At 47.3% G+C, this 16,534-nt stretch overlaps 1 protein-coding gene across 7 annotated transcripts in view; it reads right to left on the minus strand.

The window, feature by feature from the left end:
* Window positions 1-403: 403 nt before the first annotated feature.
* The window catches only part of Tmem164 (transmembrane protein 164), a 202,884-nt gene continuing 186,753 nt past the window's right edge, over window positions 404-16,534 (minus strand). For all 7 annotated transcript variants that reach the window (XM_023699904.1, XM_023699908.1, XM_023699906.1 and 4 more), the window contains 2 exons: window positions 6,756-6,856; window positions 404-4,911 (listed from right to left, as the gene is read on the minus strand). In XM_023699904.1, coding sequence (XP_023555672.1) covers window positions 4,705-4,911; window positions 6,756-6,856 — 308 coding nt within the window. In that variant the 3' untranslated portion in view covers window positions 404-4,704. The remainder of the gene's footprint in view (window positions 4,912-6,755; window positions 6,857-16,534) is intronic.

Raw genomic sequence — 16,534 nt, forward strand, 5'->3', positions numbered from 1 at the left:
GCAGGACCTACAGAGCCCAGAAAATGTCCCTAGTTAGACAAGCCCTGAAAAGAAGAAACAGCCTGCTGGGCCACTGGCAGGCATGGCAGAAGTAGGCAGTGTGTGCAAACTCCAGGCTGTGCAGCTACACTGCTCCCAGGGCAAAGCTATACTGCGAGCCTGGCACCCATTGGGGGTCCTCCATTGCTTGCACGGCTTGAAAAATAACAACCGCCTTTGTTGATTTCCAAAGCATAGCCTTCTGACAGGGTTCTGGGAAGCAAGGCCGGGACTCCTGAGTTCTCATAAATCTTTTAATAACAGTAAACGAGGAAAACATTGCAACAATAAATCCCATGGTGAGGTTTCCTATTCATTCGGGGATCTTCAACAACAGAAACACCTGAGACTAAGACTCAGAATGCTGAGTACACAAATTAAGGGCCATTTATTTCCAAAGGTGACTGCAGAAATCATTTCAGTACAATCAAAAGGTTTTACAAAACAGAGAAAACAGATTACAAAACACCCCAAGAGGTGAGAAAACCTGTGGGAGGGGGGCACAGAGCACCCCAGAACCAGCCTGACAAAGAGGTTCACCCTGCTGCTGATTAGAGGCATTAGAAAAACTGGTTCGTAAGGGGGCTGCTGCGTGGTCGGAGTGGTTGGTGGGGGGAGTCAGGGCTCAGCCCAGCGCATAGCAATCATAGCTTGGAATAAGGAAGGATGGGGCAGATAAGCGGGGCAGAGGCCTTTGCCAATGTCTGGGCAGAAATAATTACACACCAGCCCATCCTCTTCTCTTCACTACAGCAACACCAACAGAAATGAAAAAGGATTTGAAATATAACACAATACTGACATCAAAAAAGCAAGAATTCCCAAAACACCCTGGTGTGAAATGAATTTGGTTTTGTTTTTCATGGGGCTTTTGTCTGCTTAGTGCTACGAGTAGCAAACCAGTATGCAAAAATGCCCCAGCTAAGGGCAACAGCAAGCAGCTGGGTTTTCCTGAGCACATAGGGGCTCATTCTATTTACACAGGAGAAGGATTGCCCCCTCTTGCTGACAGCCCACCTTGGCAACTCAAGGCTGTACGGCCACACTGCTCCCAGGGCAAAAGTGCACTGAGCGTCCAGTGGCCCTTTGGGGGTCCTCAAGGGCATGCAGGGCAGGAGCAGCCCAGAGGGCCCCTGCATGGCCTGGGCCTTGCCAAGGACTCTGAAGGGCCTGCAGAAATCCCTCACACATGCCTGTTTCTGACAAACCACAACCAGCACCACTGTCTTGTCCTACCGTGTCACACATGGCCCTTGGTTCTCCACCACCATCTCTCCTTTACTAGAAACCATTAGGAAACTCCTCTTCTGAAAAGAATAAGTGATGGTAAATCAATGTCCCCAAATCGAGGAAATATTTGTGGTAGACGGAGGGAGATAGGGCCCCTTGGCTGCCCCCTGAGTACTAGCGCATTGCCTGCCGTGGTGGAGATCGTGGGGACCTGTTGACACTGGATTATTTGTGGGATGTGGTGGTCACATATATCAAAACCCTGACAGAGCCTATAGCAAAACAGATGATCTGACAGCTAGGCTGAGGTTCTGTACAGTAGTGTGTGCTAACTGCCTGCTGAGCCCAATGGCCCTGCAAACAGCTTTTCTGATTACCAGGAGGTCCAAGAAGAAAGAGCATGCTGACTTAGGGAGATGGAGTTCGAGGCTTTGGAACCCCCTGTGGTGCCCTCAGGCTGTCAGAGGAGCATGTCACTGTGCCTCTGAGAGGAAGCTGGGCCTGATCTTTGGTGTCCAAAATCAAATACTGAGAGTGAGGGAGAACTTAAACTATTTAGAGTACCCTCTGGTACTCCGCTTTTCACAGTGGATGCTGCAAGTTTGCCAGCTCAACAGACTGTTCTCATTGACTTAGACCCTTCATCATAGCTGCCTGTGGCCTGAGGAACTGCTCCTTTCCCTTCCTGGGGCTTTCTGAAAGGGAACTGGCCACTCTTGAGATGCACTCTCACACATACATAGAGCTTCCATACACTGGCAGATGGCAGGCAGCAATTGGCCAGAGCGGCTGGGGAGTCCTCTCAGCACTAACAGGAAAGCCCTCAGGAGAAACTGGAAAGCCAGGGTCCACTGGTCCCTGGATGTGCAAACTTCAGCTTCTTCCTTGGTACTGTACCAGGGCCAGTGGCAGGCTGGAGGCTAGACAGCTATGAGGGCCACTCTCAAGGCAGGCTGCTATGAGTCTGGCCAGATTGCCTGTCACTATGTGGGCTTGGATAAGGCAAGAAAGAGAGACAGAGAAACTCACATGCTTGCTTTTCCCTAAATCTACACCAGAATTTTTTTGTGGAGCCTGTGAAAGGGCCTTGGCATCTGTTCATTCAACCCCCAGGTTTGTGAGTTAGCCTGGGCCCCTGCACCTGCCCTCCAGTTCGCTCTTTCCCTCACAGGTACATCTGTCTCTGGCCTGGCCATACCAGGTTCATTCATGGCTTTCACTTTCATCTCTCTTGCCAAAACAGAGTATTGAGTGGCATGCAGGGCAGAGGCAAGCTTCTGGAAACATGCCAATGCAGGGAAACCCCAAAATGACTGCAATCTGTGCCGTGTCAGGGACAGAAAGGAAGAAGGTACCTACAGTCACACCACTGTGGTATCCACAGCTGGTCCCTGGCTGAGGCACAGATCTGCCTGCAGCAGCTCCATTTTCTCGTAGTGGCCAGGTCAGGTCCCTAGGAGCTCTTCCCATGCCTTCTTTCCACACTTTACTTTTGTAGAGAGGCAAAGGGGTATGGAGGCCTTGTATATTTCCTCACCAGCCACTCCTACAGGAAGCAGCCTAACACACAGCAAGGTGAATCCAACTGCTCAGGTGCTTGTGCTGGAGGGCAACCCTAGCATGAGAGGCCTAAGAAGCTTGGGCCAGCAACCAAGGAGTTCAGAAAACAAAGGTTACATGTTATAAAGACCTAAGAGGAGCAAGGGCACTGAATGTTCTCCCTGCTGGTTCCCTGTGCCCTCCTCCACTTGACTACCTCAATCCCAGCAGGCCCTGCCAAAAGGCAGTGCCTCCCAGGGCTGCTTCTTCAGGTGCTTGTATACTTAAGAGAAACTTTCTCACGTACTCCCGCCTCCAAGTTTTACCTTTGCTAAAATCATGACTGCTAAGCCACTGGAGCTCAGTCTGTGTCTAATATGACTAAACCTGCAATACTGGTATTGGTTCAGGGCAAAAGAGTTGTCCAGAGCGGTGGAGGGCAGAGGACGCTCACTGAAGGAAGTCACTGGATGAGCATTTCTGGTTCGAAGCAAATCTGCTCCTAGTAGCAAGCAGCAGAGAATCAACAAACCTCCAGCTACTGCTTCCTTCTTGAGGTTACACATGATGTGACATGGGACTTCGCTTAAAAGCTCATCCTTCTGCAGCACTTTACCCTCCACCTTTGGGAACCTGATCCCTTGGATTCTCCCTCTCAAGCTAGGCATGGGCTCTGAGGATGGGCAGGGTGGGAAGCATGCAATGTCCCCCACCATGTGACACAATTCAGCATGGAATCTGGCTGCACTGAAGAAACCTGGCCCGAGGGAAACAATGTTTGGCAAGAGCTGCAGCTTCCCAGACCAGGATGTGGCTGTATACTGTAAACTCCAGAAATGGATCTCAGGGGACTTGTAGAAATGGGCCCTGTTGCAAGGGCTTTCCTAATTCAAACATCCAAAACCAAACAAAATGTAAAGCAAAACAATTGCAAACTGCTGGAAGCTCATTCTTCCTGAAGCTGCTTTAGAGAGAGGCAGAGACAGAGAGACAAAGGAGAACATGCTGAAGGAGCACTGCAGATTAGAATGGGATCTATTATCACTGTGAACATGGAACATGGTTCCAATCACAGATTCCTCAAGTTACCCTTTCACTGATTATTTCCTTAATCGGGTCGTGGATACATTCTCAGCTCTCCTTGGCAGTCTGCACAGGGTCCTGCTTGATACTTTATAGACTTTCACCCTCCTCCCTCTGGATTCACCACTGCAACAGTTTTCCAACCAGCTCAGTGGATCTCACCCTTAGGCTGGGGCTGCGCTTTCACCTCCTGCCCAGGCAGCATCCTGGAGGGAGTGGTTGGGTGGCTCCCTGTTTTGAGTCATGACACTAGTTGGAAGAATGTGGCTGCTTCTATTTTGGCCTTGAGCAGGGAAATCCCTTGACTCTGGTCTTGCTGCTGGTAGAGAACAAGGCCTCAAGTCCCCTTACAGTGGGAGTTGTGCTGGAGACAAAAGGGGATTTGCACATGAGCATGAAGGTCCCTGGCAGTACAGAAATGTAACACAACCCAGTTTCTTTGCTATGACACTGGCAAAACTACTGTTTGTTGTTCCCTGTCTCCTCAACCAGCTGTTGTTAAAAGCACCGACAAGCAGAGCAAGAGGGCTGCTGACTACCATCTCCCTAGATAAGGCCACTAGGAGTGGGGGAGAAAGAGCCAGGGGAGGGAAGGAGGAAAGATCCTGCCTCAGCACCACACCCCGGGCACAAGGAGACATCCTGGGGGGAGGAGCTGAGGAAGAGTGGTGGAAAAAAGGGACAGCGAGGAGGAAAAAAGAAATACACCAAACATCTAGTGTCCTCTCCCATGATTTCATCAAGAACTGGGTGTTCTCCAAGTCAAGTCAGGGCTTGCTTCCTCAGGGAGAGAGAGAAAAAACCCAAGCACCTTCAGTCTATTTTCTTTGCTGGAAGCCGGAGCAAATCCAGCAGATATTTACACAAGGGCCCAGCCATGTATGAGAACAGGATGACCAGCTTCCCGTGGGTCATGGTCATGAGAGTCTGGTGTCCCGAGGCCCAGATGCGATACCAGGGGCCGTAGAATGGGTCTGAGATGGCCGGACACAGCATGTTGTTCAAATTCACTTCGGTGACCTGCAGGGACAAGGGAGGCAGAGTGAGCGTTCGCCATCCTTAGGCTTTCTCTGGCTGTTGCCAGTTCAGCCATCTCTACCTAATGGGAAACTAGACAAGGAGGGATTGGCCAATCCCCGCCTGTTTATAGAGAGACTCTGCCCTGGGTTTTTGGAGTGGATTGAGGCTACAGCTCTCTGGAAGTACTGGTGTAGGCTATACAGTGGAAAAATGGTCCAGTTTTGCTTAGGGTCCAGGAACTACTGCTATTTCCTAAGTAGCTACTTAATGCCTAATCCCTGGAGAGACATTACAGGATAAAAGAACAGTTAACACAACAACATTGTCCCTTAGCTGATGATCAATCAGGTGGCCCAATCTACATCTCATCTGAACCAGACAGTGCCCACCAAGCTTAACATGCCATGAGGAGGTCTGAGGGGCATACTGCTTCGGGGCTTAGCGCCCAGAGAAGATTTCATGAGGTGCAGGGCATCGCATGGACTTATGAAAGATGGATGGGGAGTTATGTTGAGTGAGTGGAGCCTTCCTTATAGGAGGCACGGCCATGCATGGTATGTATGGTAACATGAGCACACTGAGGCCTCTGGAATCTGGAATGTCATTGAGGACCAGTCAAAGGTAAGGAAGGGTATGTAGGTCATAATACATCCTCCCACAAGCACAGGAAACATTCACACTGTTGCCAGGAACTCAAATACCCCTGACAAACTACAACAGAGGCATTCACCAGGCTGGGGAAGAGAAGGTAATTGTTTCTTCCAGGGTGCTTAACACATCAGTTACATGTCCTCATCACATAAGGTCGCTCAAGGCTCTGCATGGCTAGTGCTCCATTAGTGTTGCCAACAAAACCAGAAACACCACTCCTGCCCAGAGGACAACCACACCTGCCTTCCTGAGCGCTTCAATCCTAGTCACATTAAAGAGACATCCTCGGCAGGCCAAATAGCTCAGCAGATTAAAGCGCTTACTTAGGCAGATGCAGCAGCCAGCAGGGTTCAATCCCAGCATGCCATGCTGGCCCCACCCCTGGGGGCACACTGAGAGGGCGATTGAGACTGCGCGTGGTGGTACACTTCTGTAATCCAAGTTCTTTGGGAGGCTGAACACAGGCGGATCACTACGAGTTAGATCTACATAGTGAGACCCTGTAGATCCTTACTCAAAAAAAAAAAAAAGCAAAAGAGAGAGAGAAAGAGACATCCTCATCACCTCTCAGGGAAGTTGGAGCTCTGAGACCATGTCACAGCGAGGTGGAGAACTCTCTGTCCTCAAGGGTGAGGAGGCTCACTCAGAGCACTCCGTTAGGTGTTGGACTTGGCTTTCCTGACCGCTGTCCTCTTGCACTATCAGCAGTCTTGGGCTCTAAATAACTTGACAATTGGATCCAACCATTTTCCACACCCAGGCAGTTCTAAACGCTGCAGAATGCTGTGGTGGTCCCACCTCCATACTTCTACTGACCACACAACTTAGGGCAGTGACTGAAAATGGTTCACAAGCCACAATGGATCCAAGGTCAGAGATCCCTCCAGGCCCCGGGCCAAATTTAGGGTCCTACCTCTCTATGTGGTCTAGAGCAAACCACTTCCCCACTGCAGCTCAAGTGGCCAGCAGTGAAAGGGTGAAGAAAACAACAATAACTAAAGGATTCAGAAAACTCTGGAGAGGCCAAGGCTATTGCAGATCAGAAATCAGTAACCCAAACACAACAATTTGATATCCCAGCCTTTAACATCTTATATTTTCAAAACAAAATGATACGCCAGCACCAACTGAGATTGTCAAGATTTATAGAGAACTCCAAACAGAGGGGATAGAAGGGGAGATCAACAACTCACCAGGCCGAGAATCTGCAGGATGCTGAAGTGATAGAAGAACATGAGGCCAGTTGAGAGAAGAGCCCACCGGAAATTGCTGAGGGGCTCTGGAGTATAAGCACCTGAAGGAGGAGAGAACATGGTGAGAGGAGAACCAGCGCCCCACGTCTTTGCACATGCAGCACCTCTGCTGTAGTCTCCTCACTGCTACTGTGTGGCACCATCTCAATGATTCACTGGGCACTCCCACCAGCTCCGTTTTCAGTGCACTCTCATATGCTGGCGCCATCGCAGTGAGACAAATGTCAGTATTATAAAATTCCTACATTCCCCGCACTGTGGGATGCTGAGGCAAGAGGATCGCAAGCTTGAGCCCAGCCTGGGTCACTTAGTGACTTAGGGAGATCCTGTCTCAAAACAAAAAAAGGGTTAGGACATAAGTCAGTGCAGCAGTCCTGGTCTCAATCCAAAGTACTACAAAAAGAAGAAAAGGAATACATTCTCATTAAAGGTTATTTAGAATATGAAAAAGGAAGAAAAAAGTAGAAGAGAAAAAGAAAAACATCTCCGGTAACCTGCTCCACGAATACAACCACTGCTTACACATGGGCATGTGTGTCATGGGTCATTTTCTCTATGCCTCTAGATTTTCTTCCTTTTCCAAATTAATACTTGGAATCTCACTACATATATAATTGTACAGTGCTCATTTATACATTTATTTCCTTACAGTTCTAAAGAAAATCATTGCTGAGGTACAGCATGGTGGTTAGAAATATTAACTTTGAAGCCCAATAGATCTGCATTCAAATTGTGAACCCTCCCTTGACAAAGCCTTTGGATTGTGGGTCTATCTTGGGTCTACTTTCCCAGATCTTTTTGCAAGCTCTACCTGTGTCACAAATCTGGTTCTGACTGGCCATATGGGCCTGAAAAGTTTGATGAAATTTCTAAAATGTCAGTTTACTTGCCTGCAAAATGGGTCAACAGTACCAGCAGGGTCTGGCATAGCACAAGGTCAGTAAGCTTTGGATACTCTCCCCTACTTTTCAGGCAGGTGCTTACACCACTCAGCTATATCCCTGGCCCTCATCATTGTAATTCCAAGAACTGAATAATGTGCAAGTTCAATGGTTGTACCATTTCACAACAACTGAACAACTCCTTTACCAAAGGCCACTGAAAATGAAATATTTTCCCTGCATCATCACCGGTAATTATCTTTAAGAGGCTTGGGTATTTTCCAAACAGGTGTATAGTTTATAGGATACTACAAGTGTCACCATAAAGGCACACTCCAGAGGACAGTGCTTGCGAATGACAGGACCTAGAATGCCCTCTCCCCTCCTCCCAAATCCAGTGGAGGGGTGACATCATACCCTGGAGTACTCCTTTCCCAGATCAGTTTTGCATGGATTCAGCCATTCATTCAACACTTTTTACATACCTAGTATGCTCTAAGAACACAAGTTCCCTGCCAACTCAGACTCACAGTCAGCAATTACAACACAAGGAAGCTGGGAGAATGACTGAGGTCTACAGCACCTGTTGGGGCAGGACAAAACTTGGCCTTGACAGGAGAGGTGGGGCAAGAAATGCTTCTTAGAGGGAGAATTGGAGCGGAGTCCTGAAGAATAGAGAGGACTTCACAAGGGGCCTAGACCTGTCAAAGCAGGAGCCCATACAGAGACAGACACAAGCTAGCTATGTCACTGGAGAACTCCAGGCTCAGTGAGGCCATAGGGGAGAGTGTAGTGGAGGCAGTGAGCATGGGTAAGACTCAGAGGTATTCCCTAGGCTGAGTCACAGAGGACTGGCAGAGCCATGTGAGGGCTTTGGGTTTCAGCCTCAACAGCAAGGTCATGACCTCAAATGCCCCAGATCTTGGGCAAGAAATGAGAAGCAGCGTTGTGACCAGGGCCTAAAAGACACTTCAACATGCTAGCCACTGACAAACCAGAAAATCTGTACCCTTTCTAAAGAGCAAAACTATCACTTAACTGTACCAGACACTGTCCATCAGGGATGAAGGACAAGAGGTGCTAGTGAGAAAAACTACAAAAATGAACCTTTATGTGGAATTTCCTGATTTTAAATTTGGTGACTAATTTAACATGTTTTAAGAATACTCAGTATGGTGTGTCTTCCAGCCCTGCTCGCGAGGCATGTTGAGAAGGCAATTGAGTCCAGATGTGGTGGCACACGCCTGTAATCCCAGCACTTGGGAGGCTAAAAACAGGGGGATCACTATGAGTCCGATCTATGTACTGAGATCCTGCAGACCCTGTACTAAACACATTAAAAAAAATGCTCAATAGGGACCAGCAAGATAACTCAACTGACTAAAGCACCTTCTTAGGCAAGCTTAGGGAAGTGCAGGGATGGCATTCAAGCAACTGCACCACATGCCCCACCAGCCCCACTCCCAGGTTGCGCTGAGAAGGCCAGAGTCCGGCATAGTGGCACATCTCTGTAATCTCAGCACTGGGGAGGCTGAAAGCAGGAGTATCACCATGAGTCCAAGATGTATAGTGAGACCCTGCAACAACCAAATACATTAAAAAGTATGCTCAATAAATTAAAAACAAACACATTTTCTGGATGAATTTCAAGCCATGGGCAGCTAGCTTTGTGTTCTGCTTCACGACTACTAAAGGGCGTGGGGAGCTGGGGGCAAAGTGCTGGGATCTCACATTTGCTGGTGAGAAATCACCCTGATCAGTGGGGGCAGTGGTGCACACCCTGGAGCAAACCAAGTTGAGGCAGCCTAGCAAGAAGACTGCTGTTGGTACTTAAGAGAGAGAAGAGGAACTGGAGAAGGAAGAGTAGAGGAAGAAACCACCAGGACAAAGCAGAAGATTGGCTACCAGGGGCTAAGGAAAAGGAAGGTTTGAAGAACAGTTCCAGGGGCCTGGCCTGGGCATCTCTGAGTTGATAGCATTTATTGTAATGGACAAGGGAAGAAAGGGCAGATGGAAGCAGAGGATAGGGAACTAAAGAGAGCCATTTGAGACACCTGACATCAAGGTGTCTGTGGACATCCATGTGGAATTGTCCCCTTGGGAGCTGAATGTACTGTAGGACACGAAGTGTGATGAATAAGTGTAAAGGTCCCAGAACCCAGCAGGTGGAAGTTTGCAATCCTGGTCCCATCATTACCAATTTCAGGGGCTTGGGCATATGGCAGTAACTCCTGATGTCAGTTTTCTTCATCTGAAAAATTGAACAGCATTGTCTATGCAGAAGTTTGTTGGATGAGGTAAGGTAATGTTATAATTATAGTACCATATCTGTGCTTCACAAGTGCATATTATTATCATTGTTATTGTTAGTCACAACTTTGGTGAGAAGGATGGGCTGGGGTGCCTGATATGGGTGGCATCAGTATACAGAGGCAAATGAAGTGGAAAATGAGGAAGGCCAGAGGCAGAATGCATGTGAGAAGTGGGGATGGGCTCAATAAAGCCAGGGGAGTTTTCTGTAGAAGGTGAGCCTTGCTTTAGGAGCAAGATGCAGGCTCATGACACATCTGAATCAAAAGGTCCTATGAGGACACAGATTTCATCCTTCCGTTTTATGGATGGAAAAACAGATTTGAAGAGGGACTGTGTCTCAGCCGGCGTCATAACAGCATAACCCTGGAGAAACAGATGCTTAAACAGTGCTAAGAAACTCAGTGCTCAGTGCGCCTGTGCCTACTTGTCTAGACTTCCAGCTTATCAAGTTGGTCCTTTCTTTCCTTGTCAGCTTGCCCAGCTCCAGACCAAGGGCTGCACAGCAAAGCCCGGTTTGATTCATGTGTGTTTTCCCAGCGGCTGACACAGAGCCTGGTCTGTGAACACAACCCTGCCTGTCTGCCGACTGTGTGCAAAAGGGCACCGTGTTGTCACCCTGGATGCCGGGGGCACCTGGGGGAAGAGAGGTCTGCAAGGTGATCGGTGCTCACGTTGCCGGCCGCTGGAGCCCTGGGGGTGACCCTTTTCCCTTCTCCCGGCCTCCACTCTGCTTCCCCTACTGGCCGCTGGGCAGCAATGACAGGCCTCCCGTGCCAGGTGGTGGTTGCAGGGTGAGGGGGCCTCGGCCCCAAGTCGGCGGACAGCTGGGTCTGAGGCTTGAGCTCCAGGCCGCCTGCCCTACACCAATGCTTCTCCCCAGCCTCACTGAAGCCTCTGCCCCTGTCTGTGTCACACTGTGGGAAAGGTTTCCTCAGATATTAACAGGGGTACATTTGTGAATGGCTTGCTGCCCTATCTGCAAATGCCCACTTCAGCAGGCACCATTGCTCCTGTGTTACATCATCTTCCCCGCATCAGACTGGGAGTATTCTGAGAGCAGCTGCTTCTGAATCCCTTCTTCAGCTCCAACACCTGGGACACAGTAAGCATTCAAAAAAGAATTACTGTGTGCATAGGGAGAATCATGAAAGTATGCTTTGGCTCCGTACTTCTCTGGGGACCATCATCAATACCTGCAAAACCCAACAAACTGCCCTTATTTGCACAAATCTATTTACTCCTGCACTTCCTATCATATTAAGGAACTGGACACAAATCAAATGGGGCGCAGCGACCAGGACCGGGGTTCGATCCCTGGTGTGCTGGGCTGGCCCCGCCCCTGGGGCGCGCTGACACAGCAAATGAGACTTGGCCTGGTGGCAGCACCTGTATTCCCAGTGCTTGGGAGGCTCAAGACAGGAGGATCACCAGGAGTCCGATCTATATAGTGAGGCCCCGTAGACCCTGTACTACAAATACATTAAAAAAAAAGCACTGCAGAAATGGTAGAAAATGTAACTTAGTAGCTTAATAACAAAGGTCTTGGGGTCACATAGCTTTGGGTTTGGATCTTGGTTCTACCAGTGCCTATAGGAACAATCTTGAGTAAAACATGCTGCATCTTCAAACCGATTTTCCTATAGTGGACTAGAAGTAGCACCAACCTCTCAGGGATAATGATTACATATATGTATATATCAGCTGTCCTGGCATATTTTTTAGCATGTCCAGCCATTAAATAATGGCTAGCCATAATAATGTCCAGCCATTATTTTTAGCATGGTGACTGAAGGCATCCAAAATCTTATAAAAGACAAGAAGAAGATGGGGATCATGTGAAGAAGTTGCCTCCTCTGTGAAGAGGGCTTTGACTGGTTTCCACTGCCCTGTTGCTAGTGTTGATTTTTTCTACTGCAAAAATCCAATGTTGAATTTCTTTGAAAAATAAATAAAAAGAAAAAAAAAACCATCCTGAGCACAGGTGACCTAGCCTACATGGATACACATAAATTGTATGCAAACTCATAGCATTCCTTTTGCTGTACACCTGGAAGTGCCCGTTGGGATAATTTGGGGGTGGGGGGACTGTTTTCTTCTAAGAGAAAATAGAAACTTTCAGAAAAATTAAAAACATAAATTTCTTTTCTACTTTAGGAAAGAAATGTGACATTTTCTGCTAGCATCTCCCATCCCTAGAGGATATAAGCACGTCATCTCTAAAGGTAGGGGAAATCAAGATAATAGCTTTTTCTAAAATTGATTTCTGCCAGAAGGAAGCTTTATGAGTGCTGAGAACAAAGTCAATTGCACCACCAGCAGCAAATCTGATCCCCAGAGGCTTCCTGAGGGACCTTTCTACCACCTTACATTTACACCCAGGAAAACCAGACACCAGGGAAAAAAGATGGGGCAGGGTAGCACCCCACAATTCAGCATTGCTTCTGCTTCCTCACATTCATTCACTTGTTCATATGCCCACCCAGTCAGCACCTACTGGCTGGCATCAGACCCCATGGGAGGCAGGAGGGATGCAGAGACAAAGCTGGTCACTGCAGTTTATAACGGACGAAAGCGTGTGATAAATGCAGGAAATATTGGGGACTCTAAGTAAGGAAAGCTGCAGAAAATGACAGATGGGGTGAGTTTCAAAGAACAAGAAGTGGTTAGTGTAGGGACCCAAAGGAAAGAAGGGACATTCGATGTAAAGGGTACAGTATGAGAAAATGTGCTGCACCAGCAAACGGAATGTGGCCTCTATTGCAATACATGCTTTTCTGGTTGCTGGAAAACAACATTTTGCAGGAGATGAAGCTGGGAAACAGGTAAATGGGACCTGGCCATGAAGAGCCTTATCCACCATGCCAGGGAACTTGGCCTTTAGCCCACACACATCAAGGTTCACTGCGAGGTTGTAACCAAGACAGCAAAAAGGTCAGATTTCGGTTTCAGCCAGCTGGGCTGATTCAGCAGCAATGTGAACAATGGGCTGGAGGGAGATAGGATTAAAGATACGTTCAGATCCTGCTGCAGTGATAGAAATGACCTGGAAGTTTGCCAGTTATTAAGGAGCCATCTAGGGTGATTTCCAACCTATGACTTCAGGAACTGAGAGGGCACAGCTTAAGGAGGGACAGATTCAGGGTAGAATGTGCTGTTCCTGAATGCCTGTTGTTGAATGTCCCCATTAGGTTGCTGATATCTAAAAGTAGAGCTCAGGAGAGGGAGATGGACCAGACACAGAGCTTAGGGTATGGTTAAGATCAACAGGCTAATGCAAAGAAAATAAGATTACAGAGCCAGAGATGGTGACACATGCCTATAATCCCAGCTACTAGGGAGGCTGAGCTAGGAGGATCACAAGTTTGTTTAGGCCAGCCCAAACAATTTAGCAATTACTCTGGCTCAAAATCAAAAGGAAAATGGGCTGGAGATGTAGCTGCGTGGTGACGCACTTTGCCTAGCACACTAGCACACACACAGCCCTAGACTTTATGGGGGGTGAGAGACAGGAACAGAGACGGAGACAGACACAGAAAATAGGACCAGGAACGGGGCCAGAAAGCAGCAACAGGTAAGTGGCTAAAAAGCGGGCAGAAGAGTCCATGAAAAGCCAATACTGAAAACAAACATAGGGCCGGGGAGATAGATCAGTGCATTAAGTGCTTGCCTTGCAAATGAAAGGTCCTGACTTCCATCCTTTGTACCAACAAAAAAAAAAGAAAGAAAGAAAGAAAGAAAGGAAAAAAAAGAAAAGAAAAAAAAGAAAAACATAAAGAGGCAGTCATAGAGCTAGAAGAGAGGCATCCTGGAAGTTGAGAAAAAAATCAAGTTTCAAGAAGGAAAAGATCAATAATGTTAAATGCTCTATTATCTCCACATGTGGTAATTTATATTTGAATGGATAAAACTAAATGAAATTAAGATTCACTTCCTACATCTAAGTAGTCAACAGCCACATACATCTAGAGGCTACCATATTAGACACTGCAGAGACAAAATACTCCTATTACCATGAAAAAATTCCACTGGGGCCATGCTTCTCTACAGGGTACAGTAAAACACAAACACTCTCACGGGACTTTCCCAACATGCTGGCCACTGGTGACCATAGCCAGGGCAGTTTTAGGAAAACAGCAATGCAGGAGCCGGGTGGTAAAAAAGCTGAAAACACTTTCCCGGAGAAGAAGGCAAGGAGGGGGATTCCAGAGAAGGGAAAAGAACATGTAAAGTCAAACAGAAATAGTTCGCTGAACCCCCTACAGTCCCAATTTCTCTGAATGACCTGACCTGCCTCTCCCCAGGAAAGAGCTTGGTGTATCTGTTGCTCTCCGAAGTATATTTTTCTCCTTTGGCCCGCATTAGTAGAACAGGTCACTCTTTATTCTTTAATTGCTGTTTCAGAGTGCTGGCTCTGCCTTCTCATCAAAATCCCACACATAGCATACTGTGCCACCTGCTGTTCTTCCCCTCTACAGTTACCTGTAGACACCCGAGTCACGACTTCCTTAACTCAAAAATATCAATGCCTGTCTTGGTACCACTCTCTCCAAAATCATTCCACTTACATTTCTTGATAACTTCTACATGCAACTTGAAGAAACTTTTTGGATCTTCACTTTTCAGTTCCTTGTCTTCCTCGCCTCAATGATTTTGTCCTGTAATGTGTCTTAGCCACTCTCGATCATGTCTGAGTCCTTGTAATTAGGAATAGCTGCCGTCGCCTCATCCTAATCTCAAAGTCAAGCATTCCCTCCAAAGCCATCACTACTATGTTTCCGATTCACTTCCTCTACCCGTGATCCCAACAGTTCTTTTAATTCACTGGAATCTGGAATCCATTGGCCTTCCCACCTTTTTCCTGTCCCTGGAGGCTCCCTCTTCCATCCTTCCATCCCATAGCTCATCTCTCTATTCGCTGGAGCCACTTCCGGATTCATGGTGCCCCTCCTATGGTATTCATCGGTAAAAAAAAAAAATCTCAGGGCTGCTGAAATTGTGCTCTCTTCCTCCCACATGCCTATCTCTACACAGCTGCCAATGGCTGGGAAAAACAAGAGAGCCGGCCGTTTCCACATCAAATTCTTCACCACAAACCTCCACTGTGCCCTTCATGCTGCCATGCAGTTGTGCTCTGCATGCCCAGTCCAGTCACTCTGTCACCTTCCTAGACCACAGTTGAGTATCTTCTTTCTTCGCAAACCTTTAATACTTTTGTACCATTATCACTTTCCATGGCGACCCTGCTCCCTGCTTCTCACTTCACTGAGAAAAAAAAAGACTCAGCAAAAACTTCTTCAAGCTCTTGTGATAACATTTGACTACATGTCTACATCACAAATGCCCACTTTGCTATGCCTTTATCCCCGTGTTCACACAGGAAGTGCCCAGGGTCCCCATCAAGGTGGTGGCCAGGTGCCATGTCTCACCTATGTACATGACAATGCAATACAAGCTACTGTTTCTCTCTTACACAAGCAACTTCTGTTCTACTAGATTATTCTATTATCATATAAACTCAGTTACCATCATGGCTGCCATTCTAAGACAAGCACTGGACGCTGCTTCTAGCTGCTATTTACTGCTCTGCTCCCATTCACAGCAAAATTCCTTGAAAGACTGTCTACACCTGGACTATCCAATGGTACCTACTGCTCAGACATGCCTACTCAACACTTTAAATGTGACTAGTTTGAATTGAGATGTGCTGTTAGGATACAATACATACTACATTTCAAAGGAAATCTACTAAAATATCCAAGTAACGATTTTTATGTTGGATATATTGGAAAGATAATATTTTTGGATAAACAGTTAAATGTAGTAGTTTAATTTCACCTGTTTTGTTAGCTATTCTGTGTGATTGTGGAACATCTGAAATTATATGCATGCAGCTCCCATATTCTCACTGAACAGCACCTGTCTCGACTCCCTACTCCTATTTCCTCTTCTCTCTTAAAATTCCTTCTTACCACATTTCTGCCCCTCCACAACAATGGCTACCACCAAGGTCACAAACGACATTTAAGCACCAATCATTGGGCCTCAGTCTACATACTTCACGTGGCTTCTGGCGCACTGCTCTCTCATAGATCGCTTCCTGCCTCCCTGCCTGCTTCTCCTCAGTCCCCTTTACTGGTTTCTCCCCATGGCCTTGGCCACTAGACAGGAACAGGCTGCAGAATGCAGAGCTTTTCTCTCCTTTTATTCCATAGTACAGTTCATTCAGTCTCATAGCTTCAATATGACCTCCAAGCTCATGACTCCAATGTTTGTAACTTAGCCTGGACTTCTACCCTCCACTCCAGCTTCGTTCACCTCACAGCCTATACTGAATGTCAGTGAGCACCTCAAACTTTAACCAAACTTCTGAGCTTGGCTCCGGTGGCAGATCATTATAGCAATGGATCCCAGAATCCATATCCTTCTATGTTTCTCTCCCACACTGATTTGAGTATGTGGCTGACACGACCATGACTTTTAGCCACTAGGACGGCGTCCAGAAAGGATTCAAACAGAAGCATGATG

This window comes from Octodon degus, unplaced genomic scaffold (genome assembly GCF_000260255.1).
Source record: "Octodon degus isolate 3935 unplaced genomic scaffold, OctDeg1.0 scaffold00117, whole genome shotgun sequence".
In the NCBI taxonomy this organism is placed as follows: Eukaryota; Metazoa; Chordata; class Mammalia; order Rodentia; family Octodontidae; genus Octodon; species Octodon degus.